The sequence below is a fragment of the Hippocampus bargibanti genome, linkage group LG07 (assembly GCF_051943395.1).
Source record: "Hippocampus bargibanti isolate YZ-2025 linkage group LG07, ASM5194339v1, whole genome shotgun sequence".
Lineage (NCBI taxonomy): Eukaryota > Metazoa > Chordata > Actinopteri > Syngnathiformes > Syngnathidae > Hippocampus > Hippocampus bargibanti.
In genome coordinates this window covers 9,150,285-9,176,821 of record NC_142740.1, presented here as the reverse complement: position 1 = coordinate 9,176,821, position 26,537 = coordinate 9,150,285, and the positions used below count along the sequence as shown (strand labels likewise).

At 41.8% G+C, this 26,537-nt stretch overlaps 1 protein-coding gene across 14 annotated transcripts in view; it reads left to right on the top strand.

Annotated features, from left to right (window-relative positions):
• tut4 (terminal uridylyl transferase 4) overlaps positions 1-25,291 on the top strand; it is a 78,668-nt gene extending 53,377 nt beyond the window's left edge. For 10 of the 14 annotated variants that reach the window (XM_089000520.1, XM_089000516.1, XM_089000517.1 and 7 more), the window contains 14 exons: positions 17-74; positions 6,310-6,413; positions 6,492-6,581; positions 11,036-11,149; positions 11,242-11,319; positions 11,452-11,635; positions 11,719-11,766; positions 11,998-12,080; positions 12,969-13,084; positions 14,208-14,362; positions 18,320-18,414; positions 19,873-20,419; positions 22,956-23,105; positions 24,906-25,291. In XM_089000520.1, the coding sequence (XP_088856646.1) occupies positions 17-74; positions 6,310-6,413; positions 6,492-6,581; positions 11,036-11,149; positions 11,242-11,319; positions 11,452-11,635; positions 11,719-11,766; positions 11,998-12,080; positions 12,969-13,084; positions 14,208-14,362; positions 18,320-18,414; positions 19,873-20,419; positions 22,956-23,105; positions 24,906-25,000 (1,917 nt within the window). In that variant the 3' untranslated portion in view covers positions 25,001-25,291. Of the gene's footprint in view, positions 1-16; positions 75-6,309; positions 6,414-6,491; positions 6,582-11,035; positions 11,150-11,241; positions 11,320-11,451; positions 11,636-11,718; positions 11,767-11,997; positions 12,081-12,968; positions 13,085-14,207; positions 14,363-18,319; positions 18,415-19,296; positions 19,803-19,872; positions 20,420-22,955; positions 23,106-24,497; positions 24,884-24,905 lie in introns of those variants that run through there. The other 4 variants (XM_089000518.1, XM_089000519.1, XR_016115519.1 and 1 more) reach the window with 4 other exon arrangements.
• Positions 25,292-26,537: the final 1,246 nt, after the last annotated feature.

The following is a 26,537-nucleotide window of genomic DNA, read 5'->3' as shown; positions in this document are numbered from 1 at the left end:
TGTATTGTTTGTACAGAAACTGAACTGCAAGGAGATCATTGAAGGCCTTGGTAAAGTCTTAAAGAAGCATGCAGGTGATACATATTTAATAATCAATCCTGCTGTTGCGTTACATACAAGTCATTAGCCAAATTCCAGCTATACTTTACTCAATATATGTGATCATCTCTGTCCCAACAGTTTAGCTTGTAAAATTCAGATCTGTGGAAGTTATGTGGTTAAAAAATCTGACAGATTTAAGGGTAGTTACATTTTCCACCCAGGGTCAGTTACCTATTTTTTTTTCCATTTATTTTCCGAACCGCTTTATCCTCACTCGAGTCACACAAAATTTTGAGTTTGTTATAAGGAAATCTGCCTACATTTGTGAGACACCAAGTGGGGGAATCATGCGACACACCTTTGCTGCCATTGACTATCGTAGCGCAGGCGTACCATTTTAAAATGCAACTCTCGGTCCACCAGGTAGCCTTTCTTTGCAAGTGTCATCGGTGAATTGCATGTGAAACTGTCTTTGACTGATTTTTACAATAATAAAAGCTATATCGCGACAGCACTAATTCCAAGGTACGATTGCAAACAGCTCAACGGCAACAATTTCCGGTGATGCTAACTAGTTAAAGGTGACATTTAATTTTTGAAAAGACTTTTTGTGAGAGTGAGACTGAAAGGATGATTTGGGTGGAGTGTGCATTAACACAAAAAAATATACATATACAGTGATACCTCAGCTTACGAACTTAATTGGTTCCCAGAAAGTGTGTGTAAGGCGGAAGGTTCGTCTGCCAAACATTTATTTCCCGTATAAAACCATTAAAAATGAGAATAATCCATTCACAGGTCCCCATAAAACGTAATTTTCTACTAAATAAGCCTTAAAACTACTATACCTTATTTTATGTATAATAAATGTGCTATTGTATTGTAATTGAAGAAATAAACTGTACCATATAATAAAGTTATTTTATTTACCTTTGTGATGGTCGATGTAGTTGCCTCTTGATGATATCCGAGTGAAGTTGCCGTGCTTTCTCAGCGATAATACCCTCACTCACACAGTCTCCTGCTAGCTGCTTTTCGTTAATCAACAGAAGTTTTTCAACTGCTTCTATTGCCTGAGACCGTTGCTTAGACAACAGAAACACCCTTAGCCGCACGTAGCAATGGTCGACTTAGCAAATGGCACCTCGTTCGTGTTTTTCGATGATCTTCTTCTTCTTCTGTTCGACCGTAATTTTCTTTTGTGTTCTATGTCATATTTATTATTATTATGTTTTATTGTTTTTATTGGGTGTTTTGAAAGGCGCTTGAAATAAAATGTATTATTATTTATTATTTGGCTTCACACTTTTTCTGTCCCATAATAGCAAATGTACTCCACTCGATAGCAAACCACGTCTGCGCTCACAGGTGATGGGGAAAACTAGTCCGCCAGTCACCGTGGCGCTGTTCGACCGTGTGGTTTTGTGTTCATCCGCCGAAAACTAGTCCGACAGCCACCGTAGCACTGTGTGGTTTGGGTCGTCCACCAAAAACTAGTTTGTATGCCAAGATTATATTCTCGCGAATTTAATGTTCATAAGGCGAAAAGTTTATGAGCTAAAGCGTTCGGATGCCGAGGTATCACTATATACAGTAAAGTCTTGTTATATCGATATCGGATATATCGATAGTCCCGGTTATATCGATACTATTTCTATGCACGCACGGAGAAAATTACATGCAAACAGGGTCGGATATATCGATAGTCCCGGTTATATCGATATTTTTTCGGACTCCCTTGAATATCGATATAACGAGACTTTACTGTATATATATATATATATATATACAGTGAGACCTCAACTTACAAACACCTTATCTTACAAACTTTTCGTCTTAAGAACCTCTAATTTAGGAGAATTAAACCTTATAATGAGCACTATTTTCATAATACACACCCACCACAGCTGGCGGAGTGATCTTTGGCGGAAGCACACGACCGAACAGCGCTCCAGCCGGCGCTACTTTGCACACCGCCTCTCAATGAATGCACACGTCGATCGCCTACTTGGAGCTTTTTGCTGATAATTTTACTATGATGGGACCGAAAAAAACCCCACCACAGGCTCGTGTTCAGCCCAAGAAGACACAAAATAAAATCACCGTCGCTGAGAAGGAGATAATTGAAAAACACGAACGAGGTGTGCGTTTGTATGATTTAGTGGCCAAGCACGGCTATGCTAAGTCAACCATTGCTCCCATTCTCCGGAACAGAGAAGCCATCAAAGGTGCGTCTGTTGCAAAAGGTGTTTCAGTGCTATCAAAGCGACGGTCTCGGGCAATCGAAGAAGTTGAAAAAAACTTTATTTTACAGCACAGTTTATTTCTTTAATTACAGTCCTCATGTAATGTGCCTCTCTTCGTGACTTTATGATACAATGCAGTGTATTTCTTTCATTACAATACAATAGCACATTTATTATACATAGAATAAGGTATGTTGTGTGTAGTTTTAAGGCTTATTTAGTTGAAAAGTATATTTTATGGAAACCCGGGAACGGATTATTCCCATTTTAATGGTTTCCTATGGGATTTTTTTTTTTAGATACACACTTTTCGCCTTACACACTCTGTCTGGGAACCAATTAAGTTCGTAAGTTGAGGTCTCACTGTATAGATAGATAGATAGATAGATAGATAGATAGATAGATAGATAGATAGATAGATAGATAGATAGATAGATAGATAGATAGATAGATAGATAGATAGATAGATAGATAGATAGATTCTATATATATATATATATATATATATATATATATATACCAGTTGCTGATGGATGGGACTCACCCAGGATGGCTAACCGAAGGGCGAACAATCCTGATCATGAAGGATTCCTCAAAGGGTGCAGTTCCTTCCAACTATCGGCCAATAACCTGTCTCTCCACAACATGGAAGCTCATGTCAGGCATCATTGCGGCTAAGATAAGTGGACACATGGATCAATACATGAGCAAAGCACAGAAAGGCATTGGTAGAGATACTAGAGGTGCCAAACATCAGCTGATGGTTGACAGAACAGTCACACAAGACTGCAGGTCCCGACATACCAACCTGTGCACAGCCTGGATTGATTACAAGAAAGCATATTACTCGATGCCACACACATGGATCACTCAATGCTTGGAGTTGTATAAGGTCAACAGGACTCTGAGAGCCTTTGTTGCAAACTCAATGAGGATGTGGAAAACCACACTTGAAGCCAATGGCAAGCCACTAACGCAAGTGTCGATCAAACGTGGCATATACCAAGGTGATGCACTCTCCCCACTGCTGTTCTGCATAGAACTGAACCCCCTCAGCCAGATAATCGCCAAGACAGGCTATGGATACCGCCTCAGAAATGGAGCTACGATCAGTCACCTCCTCTACATGGATGACATAAAGCTGTATGCTAAGAGCGAAACGACATAGACTCCCTGATCCACACAACCAGGATCTACAGCAGTGATATTGGAATGTCATTCGGGCTGGAGAAATGTAGTCGGATGGTGACTAAGTGGGGCAAGGTAGTCCACACTGAAGGGGTCTCACTCCCTGAAGGAACAATAGCAGACATTGAAAACAGCTACAAGTACCTTGGTATACCACAGGCCAATGGCAACCTCGAACTAGCAACAAGGAAAGCGGCTATGACCAAATACCTCCAGCGGGGGAGGCAAGTCCTCAGAAGCCAGCTCAATGGCAAGAACAAGACCCGGGCAATAAACAGCTATGCCCTCCAACGGATGATGTATTTAGAGAATGTCTCAGACAATGGGAAACAGAGAATGAGGTGCTGGAAGAGGGACAATCATGGGAGGAAAAGCCCCTACATGGGATGTACCACCGAACCACAACTGAAGTGGCTGATCTCAAGAAGTCCTATCGGTGTCTAGAGAGGGCTGGCCTAAAGGACAGCACAGAGGCACTCATTCTGGCTGCTCAAGAGAAGGCCCCGAACACCAGAGCCATAGAGGCAGGGATATACCACACCAGGCAAGACCCAAGGTGTAGGTTGTGCAAAAAGGCACCTGAGACAATCCAACACATAACTGCAGGGTGTAAGATGCTGGCAGGGAAAGCCTACATGGAGCCCCATAACCAGGTGGCTGGCATAGTTTACCGAAACATCTGTGCGGAGTATGGACTGGAAACCCCAAGGTCAAAATGGGAAACACCTCCCAAGGTAGTAGAGAATGACCGAGCAAAGCTCTTGTGGGACTTCCAGATACAGACTGACGAGATGGTAATGGCCAACCAACCAGATATCGTGGTCATAGATGAAGGGCAAAGGAAAGCCGTTGTCGTGGGTGTAGCGGTCCCGAGTGATGGTAACATCAGAAAAAAGGAACATGAGAAACTGGAGAAATACCAAGGGCTCAGAGAGGAGCTGGAGAGAGCCTGCATGGTAAAGGTGACAGTCGTGCCTGTGGTGGTCGGAGCACTCGGGGCAGTGACCCCCAAACTCGACGAGTGGTTGCAACAGATCCCGGGAACAACATCGGATATCTCGGTCAAGAAAAGCGCAGTTCTGGGAATAGCACGGATACTGCGCAGAACCCTCAAGCTTCCTGGCCTCTGGTAGAGGACCCAAGCTAAAATGGGGGACAGACACCACCCATGAGTGGTGAGACGAGGATTTGTTTTTATATAAAACCCATGCAGGCACAGGGTGTACATGCAAACTCCACACAGGAAGGTCAGAGCTGGAATTGAACCTCTGCACTGTGAAGTTGATGCGTTAACCACTCGACTACCTGTCTTTTTTTCCTCCCTAATTAAAATCAACACTTGAAAATTGCCTTATGTGCTATTTGTTTTTTCTGGGTGGAGTGACGATTTTGTGATATACCTGTACATTTGTTGTCACGAGGTGCGGGATGGCGGAGGTGCATCCCAAAAATGCAGGCAGCAGGGAGGAGCAAGGTTTGAGGAATTGTATTTTAAACAAAGAATACATAAATCCAGAGCTCAGACTTGACAAAAGCAAGCAAAGTGACAAACAACCATGCCTGACGCTAAAAACTAGCAGTGATCGAAACATGAGTGAGCACATGACCATGGACAAGAGCGAGAGCATGGGTAAAGCATGAGCTAAAGTGGAGACAAACACGAGCAAAACATGACAGGAGCAAACAATGATCCCACACTGAGTGTTCGTGCCAGGAGTCCTATTAAATGGCACTGATTACCAACACCTGTGCAGCTGCAGGACGGCCCCGACAGTACAATTCGTTGGTCGCAAACTGAAACGTGACATTTGTTTGATGATCTTAAAACACTACGTCGGGACTACAGTATTTTGAAAATTTCATTCATATGGGAGACAGAAACTTGAATCCTTCTCGTTCCCTCAGATACTAATCATCTGAACACCATGGGGTGCCATGGGGTGCAGGGCTTCCATACTCACTTCCATCCAACATCTGTAGTATTGATTCTCTTCGCACCTTCAAATCCCATCTGAAAACTAACCTATTTAAAATCATATTGTCTTTGTGCTGTCATATTATTTGTTTTTTTTTTTTTTTTGTTCTTTTGACTTCAAGACGGCGCCGCGAGAGTGGCTGCCTTTCCAGCAGCTCATGTATGTTGTTTTTCTACTTTCATTCCTTTCATCACTTTGCTGCTGTGAAATGTAAATTTCTCCACTGTGAGACTAATAAAGGCAAATCCAATCCAATCACATTCAGTAGATTAATCTCTTCTTTTATTCCTTATAATTTTATCTGTGGTTTTATTGTTCTTGTCTTTGTGCCTGTAAAGTTTCCTTCGAGAGTTCAGAAAGGTGCTTATAAATAAAATGTATTATTAATAACTGCACACAACTGCATGTTTTCCCATACTTCCCTAAAGTTCATAAAAATCCATTACAAATTGTACAATTATGTTTTTAATGGTCATTAATTTTGAGGAAAAGCTTTTAAAAAGCCTTTAAAAATCCTTTAAATAATGTGGCGTTCATTTCATTGGTTGATCATTTTCCCCACTCTTCCAATTAATTGTTTTGTCATAAAATGCGCATGTGCCCCGCCCCTCAAAGCCCGCTATCGAGCTACAAGATTTAGGTTCCCACTATGCTTTTCACACTGTCTTCGATCAGTCCCAATGATGAGCACTTGATCACTTTGGGTCATTTGGAAGTTGGATTTTGTGAACACCCCAGAAAGCTGATGTGTTGAAATATTTTAATTATTATTATTATAATTATTTTCATCCGTCACCAGTATCGTTCTTGTGACCTGTAATCTGACTTTGTGTTCTCTAATAATGTTCCAACATCAGGACTGAGGAACATCTTGCCTATTACAACAGCCAAAGTGCCTATTGTGAAGTTTGAACACAAGCAAAGTGGTTTGGAGGGAGACATCAGTCTCTACAATACTCTGGTGAGTGACAGAAGCCTAATCTTACACCATTATTTTTGGAGACACTGGTGCAACATTTGGGTCACAAATGTTTGGTAGGCTCAGCATAACACCAGAATGCTGGCTATGTATGCAGCCCTGGATCAGCGAGTGCAGTTCTTGGGATATATGATGAAGATCTTTGCAAAGGTATGTCAGAAATACAAAACAATGCACATTACAGGAAAAGTCAACCGTAATTAATTGTTTGAAAAACTACACTTGTTTGGAAAAACAACAGTTAAAACATAGTACTCTGATCAACTTTCCATTTCTAGAATAATTTCAAGATAATAAATCAACTACCACAGGAGGTGACCAGATTAGACACTGCGGTCCTCGTGTTTGATTGATATTTGACATTGTTTCTGGTACATGCATCATGTGCATCATGTGTTACCGCTGACCACTGACACCTGGACTCCAAAAATCCCAGCAGGCAAACCACTTTGACAGACTGGTTTGATGAAAAAGTGTACAGACACGCCCCGATTTACGAGCATTCGTGTTACGAACAACGGTACATGCGAACATTTTTGCAGGTATGTTGGAAATGTTGGGACAGAGATGCTGTAAATTAGATTTTGTATTGCGCGCCTTTTTCTGGAGGTCTCCACTGTGGTTCACGCATGCACACAGACACATCAGTCACTGACAAGAGTCTTGTCGCTTATCCAAGTTGCAGGAACAACAAATATCTTAACAACAAATCAACAAATAATATAACTTGACTTGTAGTTGATCTATTGGAATCAGAAATGGCTTATATGAAAGACAAAGGCCTCTAGATTATGCTCATTATACCAAAATAAAGTTTTGTATCAGTCATTGAGTTTTATGATTTAATTAGGACAGAAAGGTCAGATTTTGCTTGGACAAAAGCCTTGTCGCATACAAAAATAATGTAGAAATTATACATATATTTCATTTTGAATACGCAAATATGCTACAATAACGTCAGAACATAAAGTCTTGATGCCTTAGAAAAAGAATTAATATCGTGTATGGCTCCCGTGAGCTTGGAGAACTGCATCCATACGTCTCGGCAATGACTCAATTAACTTATTGATAAAGTTATCTGGAATGGCAAAGAAAGCAGTCTTGCAGGACTCCCAGAGTTCATCAAGATTCTTCGGTTTAGTCTTCCAAGCTTCTTTCTTCATCTTACCCCAGACATATAACCTTCATGTCTGGCGACTGGGCTGTCCAATCCTGGAGCCTTGACCTTCTTTGCTTTCAGGAACTTTGATGTGGAGGCTGAAGTATGAGAAGGAGCACCAACCTGCTGCAGAATTTGCCCTCTCTTGCGGTTTGGGATGTAATGGGCAGCAAGAACTTCTTGATACTTCAGGCTGTTGATGTTGCCATCCACTCTGCAGATCTTGCACACCCCCATACTGGATGTAACCCCAAACCATGATTTTTCCTCCACCAAACTTGACTGTTTTCTGGGTGAATCTTGGATCCTTGCGGGTCCCAACAGGTCCTTTGCAATATTTGCAGCGATTGGGATGCAGTTCAATGGACAATTCATCACAAAAATCTCGCCCTGACATCCCCGTTTTCTCCTCTTCAGCTCGTCCGGGATGTCTGGTTTGACGGTCGCTAGCCTGTTATTAGCTTGCCATGCTAGGAGCTGGTCTTGACTGTATTGATCCATGTGTCCACTTATCTTAGCTGCAATGATGCCTGATATGAGATTCAATGTTGTGGAGGGACAGGTTATAGGCCGATAGTTGGATGGTACTGCACCCATTGAGGGATCCTTCCTGGTCAGGATTGTTCACCCTTCGGTGCGCCATTCTGGGTAAGTCCCATCTATTAGCAACTGGTTAATTGGTACTGCTAGTGCTATGAGTTTCTTTAGCCAGTTGGTGAAGATCTGCCACGGGTCTGGTGCCATCCAGTTTTTCATATCTTTGACTCTTTCTTGTATGTCTGCCACTGTTATGGTAACTGGGTTCTGTTCAGGGCGGTTGCTGTGCTCCTCTTTCAGAGTCACCAGCCATTGTGTACTGCTGTGCGACCCCCTTCTCCCATATGTCTTTCCAGAATCTTTCAGTTTCCAGCCTTGCAGGGTCTGCTCTGCTATGAGAACCCTGCCATTGAGCGTACACTTGTTTGTGTTGCGAACAGTGTTTGTTTTGCGAACAGTCTGCCTCATTCTCTTTTATTTCTAGAACTCTGATTTTTCTGTGATAGAGTGATTCGAGCAGATACTCCTTTGTCACAAAAAAACATTCATGACGTTTGGTTTTTTAATGACTTTAAATATGGGTGAACTCTATGCTGTCATATCATTTTTTTTATTATTTTTTTTTTGTTATTTTGACTTCAAGACGGCGCCGCAAGAGTGGCTGCCTTTCCAGCAGCTCATGTATTTTGTTTTTCTACTTTCATTCCTTTCATCACTTTGCTGCTGTGAAATGTAAATTTCTCCACTGTGAGACTAATAAAGGCATATCCAATCCAATCCAATCCAGAAAAAAAGTGATCAAATTTGCTGGTTCAAAAATATACATACAGCAGCGCTAATATTTGGTAACATGTCCCATGGCCATTTTCACTTCAATTAGGCGATTTTTGGTCGCCATCCTCTTCCTTTCGCAAATTTGCTGCTGTGAAATGTAAATTTCTCCACTGTGAGACGAATAAAGGCACATCCAATCCACAAGCTTCTAGAAAGCTTCTGATTGCCTCTTGAGAGAATTGGAGCAGTTCAGTTAAATTTGATGGCTTTCTGACATGGACTTGTTTCTTCAGCATTGTCCACAAGTTCTCAATGGGGTTTAAGTCAGAACTTTGGGAAGGCCATTCGAAAACTTTAATTCTCGCCTTATTTGGCCATTCCATTACCACTTTTGATGTGTGTTTGGGCTCATTGGCCTGTTGGAACACCCAACTGCGCCCAAGACTCAATCTTTGGGCTGATTACTTTAGGTTATCTTGAAGAATTTGAAGGTAATCCTCCTTCATTATCCAATTTACTCTCTGTAAAGCACCAGTTCCTTTTGCAGCAAAACAGCCCCACAGCATAATACTACCACCGCCGTGCTTGACATGGTGTTCTTGGGATTAAAGTCATCACCTTTTCTCCTTCAAACATATTGCTGGGCATTGTGGCCAAACAGCTCGATTTTTGTTTCGTCTGACCACATAACTTACTTCCAGAAAGTCTTATCACCTGATTCAAAGATTAAAGATCGTTGAAATGCTGATTCGGAGCTGGTTGATGTGCTGATCACCTGAATCAGTTGTGTTGCGGCCGAAAGAGCTGAAAAACAAGCAGTGCAGTGGCCCTTCAGGCCCCGATTTGGACATGTCTGCTCTTATGCATGATAGCACAGATTCGACAGCTGAAACTAATGCAGTTTACAACTAACCTAGAGATACATGATATTGGTAGCGATTATCAAGAGTGTAACTGATATGTTTGAGCTGAACATAATGATTGTCAGATGTCCATGTCCATGGAAAAATGAATGCCTTGGGAGTTGTCTGTCAGAGAATGATCATGAGTGACGACATTCTGCTAAATACGTGTTTATAAAGTAGCCTCACCTTGAAATGGAATAAAAGTTTGAAAAAGTGGTGAATGTCACACAATATTTGTTGTTGAAATCACAAACACACACAGACACACGCACACACACACATATATTGTATATCTGTGTGAGTGTGTGTTTGCGTGTGTGTGTGCGTGTAGTTGTGTGTGTGTGTGTGTGTGTGTGTGTGTGTGTGTGTGTGTGTGTGTGTGTGTGTGTGTGTGTGTGTGTGTGTGTGTGTGTGTGTGTGTGTGTGTGTGCGTGTGTGTGTGTGTGCGTGTGTGCGTGTGTGTGTGTGTGTGTGTGTGTGTGTGTGTGTGTGTGTGTGTGTGTGTGTGTGTGCGTGTGCGTGCGTGTAACTGAAAAACATTTCGAAATATTTTGCTTTTACGGCTCTCTTGGTCAAAAAGGTTCCCGACCCCTGTCCTAGACTATGTGATTTCCGTCAAAAGGACATACAGGATGTCCTTATCACTGTGTCTTGCATGGAGCTGAGTATTGAACTGACCACCTTATGGCCAGATCCAACCTGCTCATGAGCATACAACCCACGAAAGGCTCCCAACAAAAGGCTCAACTACGCGGTATTTAACAGCCCCACCATCAAAGCCAACCATCAACATCTCCTTGCTGAAAACCTCGACAAGGTCCCCGAGCATCTGGTTGACTGGCAAGCTCTGCATCAGGCTATTCACAGCACAGCCTTGGACGTAGTTGGTTATTTTGGCCAAGTTTTTACGTCGGATGCCCTTCCTGATACAAGCCTCTGTATTTACCTGGGCTTGGGACGGCACAATAAGACACTGGCTTTTGCACCCTGTTAACTGTCATTTAAAAATGCTTCTCTATGCCCTCCAGAATATAATTCTTTCTCAGTAGGCTCGATGAATTGTCCATGAAATGCATTTTTTACAACAGGCCTATCCACTAGAAACGTGTGCCGCAGGCTATAACGCAAATCCTCGTGGACAGAAATTTTACTCTCCTCCCACGAAATGATGGTGACCTTTTTGTATTTCAATTTTGTTGCCTTGTCACAAATTAACTTTGTGCCCACAGCGCTGTGACATTGGAGATGCATCCAGAGGGAGTCTCTCATCCTATGCATATATACTGATGGTGCTTTACTTTCTGCAACAGAGGCAACCTCCAGTCATCCCAGTCCTGCAGGAGGTACACATTAAATGTATAGGGAATTTAAGGTGAAGATGACGGCTTAGCTTTATGGTTAAAAATTGCCAAACCTCTTGTTCATGTCTCTTTAGATTTTTGAAGGAACGAGTGTTCCACAGAGACTAGTAGATGGTTGGAATGCCTTCTTCTTCGATGACCTTGAAGATTTGGTGAGACTTGCCTTAGCTTTTGAGATTGGGGGTGGGGGGTATTCATTTTATCTTGCATTTTTTACTTGGGGAGGAACGTTAAAAAGTGTTCCCTTAAATATTCTGCGCCATTTGTTACTTCTGTACACACAGCGCATACGGCGCCATACCTCTCAGGTGGAGCTGAACACAGAATCTGTGGGTGAGCTGTGGTTGGGCCTTCTGCGGTTTTATACCGAAGAGTTTGACTTCAAAGAGCATGTCATCAGCATCCGCCAAAAGAAACGTCTCACTACCTTTGAAAAGCAGTGGACAAGCAAATGCATTGCAATCGAAGGTGCCCTTTTGAAAATGGTTGTTTAGCTGCTATAACATGCTTAAAATACTTGCTTTCACCTACTTGTCTTTTTTTAATCTTAGATCCTTTTGATTTGAGTCATAATCTTGGTGCTGGAGTTTCTCGCAAAAGTATGTATTTTCACCCCTTAATAAAACAATATTTCAAGATTGGCTTATGAAACCAGTACTTTAGGTCATTTTATGATGAACTCAATGAAGTTAATAATTTGCTTCTGATAAGCCTACCAAATTCCTTAAGGTGAATAACTACTCCTGAAAATCGATACATGTTAAAATATAGTTGCACAACCAAAAAGCATATTTTTTTCCTTCTCTTAAACCATCTGTTTTCTTCTACAGTGACAAACTTTATTATGAAGGCTTTCATAAATGGCCGAAAGCTGTTTGGAACTCCCTTCTATCCAGCCCCTGGTACTGAAGCGGTATGGCAAACTCTACAGTCTCCAACGCAGGGGTCTCCAAACTCAGTCCTCAAAGGCCGCTGTCCTGCCTGTTTTCCAGCTCTCCTAGGATCAACACCCCTGATTCAAATTTTCAAGATCATTCCAATGCTGCTTCAGAGCTGTTTGATGAGCTGATCACCCGAATCAAGTGTGTTGCAGCCTAGAGAGCTGGAAAACAAGCAGGGCAGTGGCCCTCCATGCCCCGAGTTTGACATGTTTGCTCTTTTATGCGTGATAGGACAGATACGGCAGATGAAAGTAATGCAGTTTACAACCAACCTAGTGATATTGATAGTGATTATCAAGAGTATAACTGATATGTTTGAGCTGAACAGTTATTGAACTACTGTCCACCGTAAAAGTAATATCTCAGGAGTTGTCTGTCAGAGAATGATCATGTGTGGCGACATTCTCTGACATTTTTGGAGTTCTGGTAAATATGTCTTTATAAAGTAGCCTTGGCTTGAAATGAAATAAAAATCTAAAAAAGTGGTGAATGTCACACAATATTTAGATGCTGCACCATGCAGCAGAGGTTTTGCCTTAGAGCTGTAGTGTCAAACTCAGTTCCTGGAGGGACATCGTCCTGCATGTTTTCCAAGTCTCCCTGTTGCAACACACCTGATTGAAATGGGCAGGTTGAATCTCAGCCTTTCGGAGAGCTTTCTGATTATCTGATCCTACCCTACCAGACCACTGTTGGTGTATGCATCGCTTGTTACTGGTTCGTTTTGTTGCTCTCGGACTAAAGCGCGTGACATCATTTCCTCCACTGCAAAATTGGTCCAATAGTTGCTAAATTTGTCAAGCAGTGACTGTGCATCCCTAAAATGAACCATTTGAATTGTTTCATTGTTCCTGCTACAGGACTACTTCTTTGATGCAAAAGTTCTAACAGATGGCGAGTTGGCACCAAATGACAGATGCTGCAGGATCTGTGGAAAGATTGGACACTACATGAAGGACTGTCACAAGAAACGCAGGTTGGATTTTGGCAATAAATCTCATTCACAAATGTAAATTACTTCTATAACTGCAAATTACATTGGCTAGAGGAGAGGAATTGGCTCCAATCCATGCAGGATTCCCTCAAGAAAATTTGCTAAGCCTGGTTGCAGGGAAACCAATCACATGACCATTTTAGTCGATGCTGTATGGGTAGCCTTGTCACGATCAGGATTTTTTTTTCAAACAATATCTCGATTGTGAAACAGTAACCACCAGTATCATTTATTTGATGTTGTTTTGAATACCCCACCGCTGTTCTGTATGGGCCCGAACCCCCTAAGCCAAGTAATCGGCCAGACAGGCGATGGCTCCCGCCTCAGAAATGGAGCTACGATCAGTCGCCTCTTCCACATGGATGACGTAAAGCTGTATAGTAAGAGCGAAAGGGACATTGAATTCTTGATCCAGACAACCAGGATCTACAGCAGTGAATTCGGGATGTCATCTGGGCTTGAGAAATAAGAAATGTAGTCGGATGGTGAATAAGAGAGCGAACTCCTCTCTGAGCCCTTGGTTTTTCTCTAGTTTCTCGGGTTCCTTCTTTCTGATCTTTCCATCACTTGGGACCGCGACATCCACTACAACGGTCAACACCAAGCATTCAGTGATCCATGTTTGTGGCATCGAGTCATAGGCTTTCTTGTGTGCACAGGTTGTCTGCGCGACTATTCTGTCAATCCACAGCTGATGTTTGGTGCCTCTGGTATATCTACCAATGCCTTTCTGTGCTTCGCTCGTGTATTGATCCATGTGTCCTCTTAGCCGCAATGATGCCTGACATGAACTTCCATGTTGTGGAGAGACACGTTATTGGCTGATAGTTGGATCGAACTGCACCCTTTGAAGGATCTTTCATGAGTAATTTGCATCCTCGGCACGGCAGCCAATCAGAAGCCTGCTTCGTGCTTCGGAGTAATTCATTCATTCATTCAATCATTCTCTCATTCTGGCATTTAATTTAGGAGTTATGTACCAACCACTCCTGCAAAAAATGAAATAAGTTCTATTTTCAGGAAGAGACAATGGACAAGCAGAATCTGGCCTGTGACCTCTCCCATGCAATTGAGTTGTAATTGAGTTTTTAATTTTTTTCATCAGAATGAAAAGGAAAGAACATGACAAAGATGAAGATGTAAAAGATGAAGAGCGGGAGCAAAAAGACAGGCGTTGTTTTCAGCGCAGGGACACGGGTCATGTCAGGAGAGACTGCCCAGAGTATCGCCATCTCAAGCAGAGAACGGCCTTGGCACCAGGTAAACATCGCCCTACACTACCCTCCATAGTTATGAACACTCCTGATTAAAATGTCTTCTTTAACTTCTAATACAGGGGTGCTCACACTTTTTCAGCATACGAGCTACTTATAAAAACAACCAAGTCAAAATGATCTACCCACGACAAAAATGCAAAACATTTTTTTTTCAAATGTTTTAAGGATTCTTTGTATGTACAATGTATGTTGATGTACCTTGCATAACTGAATAAGCCAATATTGCACAACACACATAATAACTACATGTACATAACATAATAAATAACTATTAACATTTTTTGTAATTACCTGAGTTTACTTTGATGACTTGCACTGAATTGAATCAGCCAGGGATGCATAGTCCGGACAGTAGCTGCTGACAGCCAGCCTCAAGCACATTTCCAAATGTTCATCATTCATGGTGGAACGGTATTTGGACTTAATGATCTTCATGTAGGAAAAGGCTGACTCACATAAATAAGTGGAGCCGAATAATGCAGTGAAGGAGGTAGCACATTTCCTCATGTTGGGGTACTTTTCCTGTGTGAGTAAGTTACAGAACTGTCCATGAGCACTGGACTTCAGCAGTGAGAACACTCACAATCTCCGATGTCTTTCCACATTTGCTGGGTTAAATCCTCACCCATGACTTCACAGCGTCGTGTAACTGTATGTCTTGACAGCTGCAGAGCTTTGATTGAAGATAATATCTCTGCCTTATTTTTAAAGTCTCTGAACAAGGAGTCAGCTGCTTCAACGAATGCTTCTTTTACCATCTCTCCGTCTTGGAAGGACTTATTGTTTTTAACGATGACGTGACTCACCCGGAACAATGCTTCGGTGGCGGCTTTCGCTTTTGAAGTACGTTGAGTGCAAAATGACTGCTGTCCGGACAACTGGGATTTTAGTTCGTCCACCGTTCTCTTTCTCAGCTGGCTTTTCGGCGGGAAGTCAATGTCGTATTTTCCATGAACAGTCCGAAAATGCCGCTCCACATTTTCCCATTCCGTATGAAAGTAATATATTTTACCCCCTTACTTGATCCAGGTTTCTCACTCATTTTGATCACCATATGTTTTAGCAAGGGCTTAAAATCTGAGGTAATTCGCTGACTAGCTTGTAAATTTTGCTGCGTTTAGCGCCGTTGTTTACGCTTGCACGGCGACCTAAAGGTAAAAATTCAGTTGTCATCTGAATGGTTACCCTGTATGTCAATCAAGTGACGGGACGTTTGATAGGCTGACAAATGTTTTTTTACCGTCACGCTGCGATCGACCAGTACTACCTCCGCGATCGACTGGTAGATCGTGATCGACGTAATGAGCACCCCTGTTCTAATACATCAAGGGTGTGAAAGTCATTTTTTGCTGCGGGCCACAGTGTAGTTATAGTTTCCTCTTGGGGGCCTTGAAGAATTTGGGGAAACCATTAGAATGTTTCATCTCTTCCACATATTACATACAGAACGCACAACAAATTAATGTTGCATACATGTGCTGCCATTTGTACTGCATAGTGCCAAAGCTCTCTCGGAAGCTTGGTTTCACCTAGCATACAATTTGTCTTTTCAAAAACAGTACGCCAGCCCCTCTCCGCTGTCCCGTTCTGGTGCGGCGAATAGGGAGCTGACATCTCATGTCTGATTTTGTTTTGCTTCATCAGTGTTTGGAAATCACTGCTTGTCTACTCTGTTCCTCCATCTGACCTCAAACGCTTCACTGTCCCATCGGGGGATGCATCTGCTACGAACGTTTCTGGCGCTATTACTGTGTCGCTTTTCTTCTTTAGAAAATGGCACCAGAGTGATCGTCAGTAAATGATATTGCATATTTATGACAATCAATAGATTTGGTGCGCATAGGGCCTGTAACGTCAGTGTGTATCAACTCTACAGGGTTCTTGGCTCTTGTATCAGGATTCCTACTTCTTTTCTGGGTGAACTTCCCCTAAATACACACCTCACACTCTTGCTCAGGTTTACATGCTTTAACCTTAATCTGCATGCCATCAACCAGTTTCTGCAATTTAAGAATATCATCGTAATTGCAGTGGCCTAATACCTCATGCCATTCCTGTATATCGCGACATGTATTACATTTGTCCTGAGGCTCATTCTCAGTATGTAAAGAGAACAACTTTCCATACACACGTATATCATATTTTTTCCCAACTTTTGTAATCAGTGCATCTTTGCCTTCTTTAAATACCACTATGGCTGCGTTGGTGGTCGCCTTCTTGACAGAGAAAATGTCCTGGGGTATGAAGGAATGTCTAAAACGTCTCTCAGCGTCACTTTATGTATTTGTCCTTGATGTCTATCAAAGACACCTCATCATTTCTCCTTTTCTGTATGACTCCGCTGCATTGTGTGCCATCCGCCAGCTCCACGCGGTGTCTTTCCGGTCTGAATGTGCTGTCGAAATCCTTGACCATGGGTCACGTCGGTGATGATATGCAAAGTGGCCACCGTGTCCATCAATCCTTTTCTCAGATGTCGCGACCCCTTCGAATTGTTCAAACAGTGAACAATAAGAATCACCAGAACGCCTGTGTGACAATCAAAAAGTTGTACACACACTCACATACACACTCACATACACACACACACGCACACACACACACACACACACACACACACACACACACACACACACACACACACACACACACACACACACACACAATGTATTGTAGCGACACTTGCGGGTTTTTTTTTGGCAGTCATGTGTTCAAGTGCTTAGCATGTGAGACTCACAGCGCTGAGGTCGTGGGTTCGAGACAGGCTACGGCATTCCTGTGGGGAGTCTGCATGTTCTCCGCATGCTTGCGTGGGTTTTTTTTTCGGGTACTTCGTTTTCCTCCCAAATTCCAAAAACATGCATGGCACCCTGGTTGAACACTAAATCAGTGGTGCTCAATACGTCGATCGGGATCTACCAGTCAATCTCCAAGGTACTAGTGGTAGATCGCTTTATAAGGTGATGGGACATTGTCATAAACTGACACGACACAAATAAGTAGTTGTATTAAGTTCATCCTGTCGACTTTATATCTAATTTAAAACAGATTATTTTCCTACAGACAGTGTTTTTTAGGTGTTCAATGACCTGAAATGTCAGGTAATTGAACACCTAAAAAACACTGTCTGTAAGAAAAGAATCTGTTTTAAATTACACAACTAAAGTTGAGTTGTTTGGAAAAAAACTTGACGTCCAATCAGCCATCCCTTCACTTGATTGATACACCGGACAACCAATCAGATAACATCTCATTATTAGAGCGTTGCAAAGTAACAAGCTAGTCGTTAGTTACATCATAATTCTTCACTCGTTTTTTTTCCTTAAAAATGAGTGGAGGAGCTGGACCAAGTAAGAGGAAAAACATTCATCAATTTCGTTCATCAATGGGAGGAGGACTTTTTTCACGATGACATTTTCAAACTTCGTTTATCTCATCTGCCAGTTATCAGAGTGAACTCAGGTAATTTGAAACAAATATCCATAGGTGTGTCCTGCAACATATGCGATTTATACATCAACATATGTTTTAAGAATCCTCAACATATTTATCAATAAATATAATGGGGAGATCATTTTGACTTAGTCATTTCAAAAGTAGCTTCCATGATGAAAATGTTTGAGCACCCCTGCTCTAAATTGTCCCTACAAGTAATTGTGAGCATGTATGGTTGTCCGGCTATGTTTGTCCTGTGAGTGGCTGGCAACCGGTTCAGGGTGTCCCCTGCTACTGCCTGATGACAGATGGTATGGGCTCCAGCAGCCCCTTCCACATCCGTGACCCTCGTGAGAATCAAGCCGATCGCTAAATGGTTGGATCGATAGTTTTAAGTGTTTGTACTTTTTATGTGCGCTCTTATTTTTCAAATAGGTGCTCAACAAAATCACCTTAGTACTGACATTAAATTCTAACAGCTATTCTGCACAATATTTTTCTTCAGCTACTCACATTGTGCGGTCTTTGGTGAATTCTCAGTCCATCAGTGGTTCAGAGGTAGCCCCAGACCCTGGAAGAGCCAGGCTGCCCTCGAAGAGTGTGAGTAGCAAGAAATTTTAACCTAATTTAAATAGTTGATTCATTCACATGGTTAACCACTGCACGCACACATAATAAATAGTCACTGTTGTCAACATCCTTAAAAAGACTAAATAAATACATCAACATTGAAGCAATCTGTTGAACAAAGAAATGTAACATTTTGGAACAAATCTTGCTTCGGTTCAAAAACCCAGCTTCATTTTGCAAACAGTCACTGCTTCCAAAACAAATATAATGATACCTTGGCTTACAAACTTAATTGGTTCCCAGACAGTGTGTAAGGTGAAATGTGTGTATCCCCAAAAAAAAATTCCTATAGGAAACCATTAAAATGAGAATAATCTGTTCCCAAGGTCCCCATAAAACACAATTTTCTACTTTCTAATTTTCTAAGCCTTAAAAGTACACAAAATATACCTTATTTTATGTATAATAAATGTGCTGTGGAATTATAATTAATGAAATAAACCGTACTATATAATAAAGTCATTTTATTTACCTTTGTGATGGTCATTGATGGCTTGATGGAATGGAGTGGCCGATTTCATCAGCATTAAACACTTGATAAGGAATGTAACCTTCTTTCACCATCTTAAGCAATAATCCCTTGCAGGTGCTTTCTCTGTGATAATTTTATCTAGTTCCTCATCAATTGTATTCTGTTTAGCTGGGTTGATAGCTTTTTGCATCAAGTGTATAGATGGCTTCTGCGGGTTGTTTGTGGAGCCTGATTGATGGGATATTCTAACCTTGCAGTCTACACTCTGCCTTTGAACTATCAAAGTTGAAACTCTCACTGTTGTCTGCCTGTCTCTTTAATGTTTAAACCACCTCCCCTCACTGCTGCGTTCTTGATCAATCACGTGGCTTTAACCGAAGACTGGGGACGGGGAATAGGACAAAAACAGTCGGCTGCCATTTTGTTGTTAGAAGAACGGGCTCGTTCGAGAACGACACCACTCATTGAGGCAGCTCCGTGTTCGAAAAAAGTTCGTATGCCAAGGTAAAGTTTGTATGCCAAGGTAATATTTTCATAAATTTAAAGTTCATGAACCGAAAAGTTTGTAAGCCAAGGAGTTCGTAAACCGAGGTATCACTGTACTTAATTTTGAAAAAGTGACATTTGTTGAATTGTGAATGAAAATTGTTTCCCAAATGTATTTAAAAAAAAAATCCAAGATTTTATTTATGAACAATTAATTTGATTTGATCATACCAAGTCACAAAGTGGCCACCCATTTGTATGGACACCAATGTATTTTCCACCAAATGCACGCTACTGTACCAACCCAAACAAGTGTGTGTGCTTGTGCTCTAATGTGAACTTGTTTTAAAGATTCCAAATTGAATGAGCAGTTGCTGTTTCAAATTTTACCTTCTTGAGTGTGTACGAACAGTATGCAAGTTATATTTGGTTATTTCCTCCCCTTCCCCGTTTCGTCTGACTGTCGCCAGACTCCACCTTATTCTCCACAGCCCACACCTGTGTCTCAAAGTTCCTCTCGGTCCTCCACTTCTCCCAAGCCCTCCCAAAACAAACCAATTTCTTATGGTCCCCAGAAGCAGCCTCCTCACCCCCAAATCCCACTTTCCATTTTCAACCTCACCTCGTCCCACCCTGGCCAGTATCAACTTGTAACCATGGCTGCCCAAGGGCCTCTTCCCTCCCACCATCACCAGTCACACCCATTGCAGGGAAAGCCTCACCACCCAGCTCAAATCGCTTCTCCCTCCTGGCCCATCCACAGACCTGTCCTTAGCACAAACACAACCACCGCCCACTCCCCACCAAACTTGAAATTGGCTCTTTGCTCAGCATCGGGAAGTGCTGTGAGCTCAGGGGTTAGCCCCAATGCCGTCAAACTTGATGATCCCAGTATCATTTTTGCAAGACCGACTGGAAGACCGCTGAGCATTGCCAGGCCAGGACGTGAAGGACACTGGCTCAACCATTTGGCGCAACATAGTTCACTTCTGGGAAATGGCACCCTGGTCAAGTCAGGTACTACTTACTGGTTTTTATTGGATTTTGTCAGAAAATTCCATGAGCAATCATAAAGATGCTAGAATGTTCACAATTTCTTAACTAGTGCTTGATAGATGAGATACACAATGGCAAGTGGTCCAATTTCATTTAATTGGTCTGAAATAAACGTCCATTTGAATCAGAGATGGCTTGATGTGTGCCTAAATGTATGAGTTGATGCTGGAAAACTAACCCTTAATTCATAACTATTACTAAATATGAATTCCATTCAAACGTTAAAATATATATATATGATCTATGATCAATGTAGCTATTTTTAGTCTCTCTTTTTAAAAATTCTAGGAATAACTTTAGTCAGCCGCATTTTCATTTCGGTGATTTTTTTTTCCAATTGCTTTTTACTTGTTAGCTTCTGTGGTGACTTCAGTTTGAGAATGTCCGTTCACTTGCCTCTACTTTCCCTCCCAACGTTGATAGAAGCCAATCAGATTTAGTAAACTGTGACAGCCAATCGGTATCCACTTCAGGGTCTGAGTAACCATTGTTGTACCCTCCAACAACTCAAGCAAAGTAAGCTTGTTGCACGAAAATTGATCTAATCAACATTTGAATACTTAATATTCAAGATTCAAATTTAGATGAATGCAATTTTGGAAAAAAAACAAACACCTTAAATATGACTGCAATTAATTGATTGTAATTCGCCATAACCTGCCAACTAAATGTATACGACTGTATCAAAGTCAAAAGTCAAAGTCAGCTTTATTGTCAAATATGCTAATATCCATGACATACAGCGCAGAGGAAATTACTGTCCTCTCGGACCCAGCGTGCAAGGCACTTATAATGTCTTTGATAAACATAATAAACATGAAAATGCCAATCTGCCCGGAGAGAGAGGAGCTGCTGCACGTTCACGTGCCGCCATCTTGGGGAAAAACAAAAATAACAACTAATATGACAACACAAAGACACAGAAAGTCATTCATTCTTCAGTACTTGCTGTACCCTCTTTGTTATATGAGCAGTTCTAGATGAAAGAGGAGAGGATCAAAGCATCCTTTTCAGCAGTGGATCATGGATGTCATGGTGGAATGTGCACGTCTACTGCAACCTAAATGTTAAAAGCAAACACGAAGCTGTAGCATCCATTGACGAAAACAGATTGTATTACATATTATTGTTATTATGAAAATGTGATGTGCTAGAGAAAAAAAAAATCAAGACAGATTTATCATCAACTCCACTACAAATACAGTGATACCTCAGTTTACGAACCCCTTGGCTTACAAACATGTTGGTTTATGAACGTTAAATTTATGAAAATTTTACATTGGCATACCAACTATTTTTCGGGATACACACAGAGCTGCCACAATGAGTGATGTGTCGTTCGCGAACGAGCCCGTTCTCCTAACAAGAAAATGACAGCCGGCTTGTTTTTGTCCTCTATTCCCCGCCCCCAGTCTTCGGTTAAAGCCACGTGATTGGTCAAGAACGCAGCAGTGAGGGGGGTTGAACATTAAACAGACAGGCAGACGACAGAGAGAGAGTGATAAAATGGATAGAAAACAGTGACATTTGGACTTGTTTCAACTTTGATAGTTCAAAAGCAGAGTGTAGACTGGCAGATTAAAATATCCCATCAATCAGGCTCCACAAATAACCCGCATAAGCCATCTGTACACTTGATGCAAAGAGCTATCAACCCAGCTAAACAGAACACAATTGATGAGAAACAAGGTAAAATTATCACAGCGAAAGCACCTCCAAGGGATTATTCCTCAAGATGGTGAAAGAAGAAAGCTACTTTCCTCATCAAGTGTTTAATGCTGATGAAAATGGTCACTCCATTCCATCAAGGTATCAATGACCATGACAATGGTAAATAAAACGACTTTATTATATAGTACAGTTTATTTCTTTAATTATAATACCATAGCACATTTAATATGCACAAATAAGGTATATTTTGTGTAGTGTTAAGGCTTAGAAAATTAGAAAGTAGAAAATAATGTTTTATGGGGACCTGGGAACGGATTATTGTAATTTTAATGGTTTCCTCTTGGAAAATAATTTTTGGGATACACACTTTTCGCCTGACACACTGTCTGGGAACCAATTAAGTTCGCGAGCCAAGGTATCACTGTATCAGTGTTTTACAATGCAATGTAAATGACTGAACAAACTTGAAACTTTTTTTTATTGACTGAACTCAACTTAACTGTATTTATCGGCACTTTCAAACAGCCATCTCTACATACCGAGTGCTGTACATGGAGCAACTATCACACACACACACACACACAGCAATAAAGCAATACACCAAACATAAGAAAGCACCAAGCAGTACAACTCAGACTAAGTCTGAGTTGTGCTGAGTGAAATGGTGAGTTTGAAAGATGGGCAGCGAGGGGCTTGCCAAATGTTCTTCTCTGAGCCTCCATTAAATTGTTGCTACATCCAATAATTTCTGGTCAACAGATCCCCCAAGCCAAAAGAGTCATAGAAAAATGATGGTGATGTATTATTTTATGCCTCTTCTTTCTAGAGTTGGGCCACCCATCCCAATTTATTGGGGTGAGCCAGGGTTCTCAAGTATGGGAGTACAATAAAGCACCCCAGTTTGCACTGTCACCTTCCTGCCCATACCGAATGCCCCAGAATTTTATCCAGCAGGGAAACAGTGGCTACCAGCCAGGTAAGTTATATGCTTACCGTATCAGGACAGTTTTAACAACTGAAGAGCAATTTTAGTTTTTACTATTCAAAAAACAACAAAAACAACACATGGAGGTTGCGTAGAATATGCCCAACTCATGCTTAGATAAGGAACAAAAAAACAAATTAACTTCCTACTCAGTCCGCTTATTATTTTATACAACTCATAACTCCCACAATTCCCGGACAAGTTGCGTCCATAATTTGTAAAATCACTTTAAATGACTTCTACTGAGCGCATTTTACAAGAATTCCACCGCATATGCTATATTTTACATTTTAAAGGACAACCGACGTCTCTGGACAAGTTGTGTCCATAATTTGTAAAATTGCTTCAAATGGCTTATACTGAGCGTATGTTACAAATATTCCACCGCATATAACTATTTTACGTTTTAAGACTCTCGCTGAATATTCCGGAAGTCTTGTTTTTGAGTTGGTGACGAGTCGTCACGTCACTGAAGGAACGCCCCTGACCGAGAAAGGACACATTGTAGTAGTCCTTTCGTTCACGTCAATGCATTTTGCGGTACTTTGTTTTGTCCGAAAACTTCGTGTTGATAAGTGTTGATGGCGAAAATTAGAAGGAAAACACATAAATAACGCAATGGTGAATCCTTGTGTGTTGTGACAAAAATGTTGAGCCCATTTCCACACGGAGCTTTGTCGCCATCTTCTGCCTTTTTTGGGTGCGACATTCCCCCTCCCACCTGATGCCTCAAAATGACACGGAATAAATTCTTTAATCGATTGCAAACATGTATGCTTTCCTCTTCAGAACTATTTGAATCATATTCATAACTGGATAAGTAACAAGAAAGTATGTTCTCCGAATCTGAAGCCATTGTTTTGATTCTCGAGCAAGGCAAGACGTCTTGGACAAGACACCACGAACGAAGGGGGCGGGACCTTCTGAAAACGTTTTTTTACGTCAATTAGGAAACAAAAAAGTGATGTCGGTTGTCCTTTAAGACTCGCGCTGAATATTCAGGAAGTCTTCTGTTCGAGTTGATCCTGATCCCCTAAATAACGTCACAGAGAGAATGCCCATGACCGAGGAAGCGACACAAAATGCAATTTGGGTACTTTGTTTGGTCTGAAAACATCGTGTTGCTCCGTGTTGATGGCGAAATTAGAAGGAAAACTACATAAATAATGCGATGGGGAATCGTTGTGTGTCGCAGCCAATTGCGGTAACACGCATAAAGGTGTAAGTTTGCACAAATTCCCAGCGGACAAATCAGCCCATTTCCAACGGAGCATGTGCACCATCTTGTGCATTTTCTGGGCGCTATATTGGAGTCCAGGCGGCTCGAATTGATACGGAAGGACTTCTTTCATCGATTTCAAACATTTATGCTTTCCTCTTCAGAACTATTTGAATCATATTCATAACTGGATGAGTAACAAGAAAGCATCTCCTCCGAATCTGAACTCTCTGAAGCCATTGTTTTGATTCTGGTGCAAGGCAGTTTGTGAAGGAGTATCCCGGCGTGACGTCACGAACAAGGGGGCGGGACTTTCTGAATCTCCCCAGTTCCAAGCTCATTTTGTGGCAGTTTTGGGACACTTTCAGTCATTTTTATTTGTGTTTTGCATTTGACTAAAAATATCAGACTGCGTGTTTTGGGTATTTTAGATGCTATAAAACGTTTTTCTGATGTCAGTTAGGAAACGAAAAAATGGTGTCAGTTGTCCTTTAAGCCATGTTATCATTAAATCTGTATACCCAAGTTTCTTATCTTGCCTCAGATCATAATTTGTCTTCATCTGTCTTCAGGCTCTGGAATGCATCCGAATCCAATCTTGCCCATGGTTCACCATGTCAGACACCCAGTAAATATGAATTTCATCCAGCAGAAAAAAATGAACTGATGTGTAAAAAAAAAAGGTTGATTGGCCAGTGACACAACAAAGAAAACGCATATACCACTTTTTTTCATGTACAATTTTTAAAAGAACTGTTTTATTTTTGTACAGTTTATGATGTAATTTTGTCTCATATTGATTTGTGATACAAATGTAAAGTATTTTAATTCCCCAATTTTTAGGGGCTCCGAAAGTGCTTTTATTTTCGGTATATAAGAGGGGGATAAGTACCTGCATTTTTATTAGCTTCTCTGTTTGCCAAGAGATTGCTTTGAATAAATATTTTATTTAAAATCATTTCATGATGTATCTTCAATAAAATTGTCCCAGATTAATGAGCATGAAAAGGGGCACAATAACTTCAGAAAAACTATTACACTGTGACTGTGATATGGTGTCCCTTGTTTGAGCAGTCCTTATCTTACACTGTGGTGGCTGACAGATGACCAATGTCATTGAATTGATCAATGGAAATGTGTTAACATTTAAATAGTGTCACGGTTTGCGAGGTGGTGATGGCAGATGTGGATCCCAAAAAGCAGGCAGGGGGGAGCAGCAGGTTGTGTTTGAGAAATTGTATTAAAATAAAGTGAACAGGAAGAAAATCTAAAACATCAAAGTCATTCAAACAGAAAAATACAAAGTATCAAATAAAGACCATGAGTAAAGGTTGCCAAGAAGAAACAAACACATGCACTGCATACAATGCATACACAAAGCATACAATGACCTGACGCCGAATGGTCGTGCCGGGAGTCCTTTTGACTGTCACTGATTGGGAACGACCAGCACCTGCGAGGCAGCAGGCAGGGCTGACAGCGCTACCCGTTGGTCGCCAATCCAAACGTGGCGGTCCGCCACTGATCGGAACGACCAGCACCTGTGCAGGTGCAGGCGGGGCCAACAACGCCACCCATAGGTCACCAACCAGTTCATGACAGTACCCCTCCTTCAAGGGACTGCTTCCAGAAGTCCCAACAGTCTCCCAAAAGGTCCAACTCGCCAGGAAACAATGGTGGAGACGGCAACTGTTGCCTCTCCAGCATATGATGGGCGGCGGCCTGATGGGAACGGGACTCGACCTGACGACGTGGACGCGGAACTGATCGTTGTGGGCATGAGTGCGATCCCTCTCGCACATTCACGTGACAACACATGGCTCAATGCGGACGTCGCACCGCCAGGCGCAGAGTGGCACCCCGGACGTCCGTATGGGAACAGGTCTCGGCCGGACGTTGACGTGGACGTGCAAGCGGCACCGCTTGTCGTGGACCTGAGTGTGACCCTTTTCACACACTCACGGGACGAAGCATCGGCTCGACATGGACGTGCACTGTCCGGCACAGGGTGGAAATGAGACCGGTCCGTTGTACCTGCGGTATGGTTGGTCGGGTCATTCTGTCACGGTTTACGAGGTGGTGATGGCAGATGTGGATCCCAAAAAGCAGGCAGGATGGAGCAGCAGGTTGTGTTTGAGAAATTGTAGTAAAATAAAGTCAACAGGAACAAAATCTAAAACATCAAAGTCATTCAAACAGAAAAA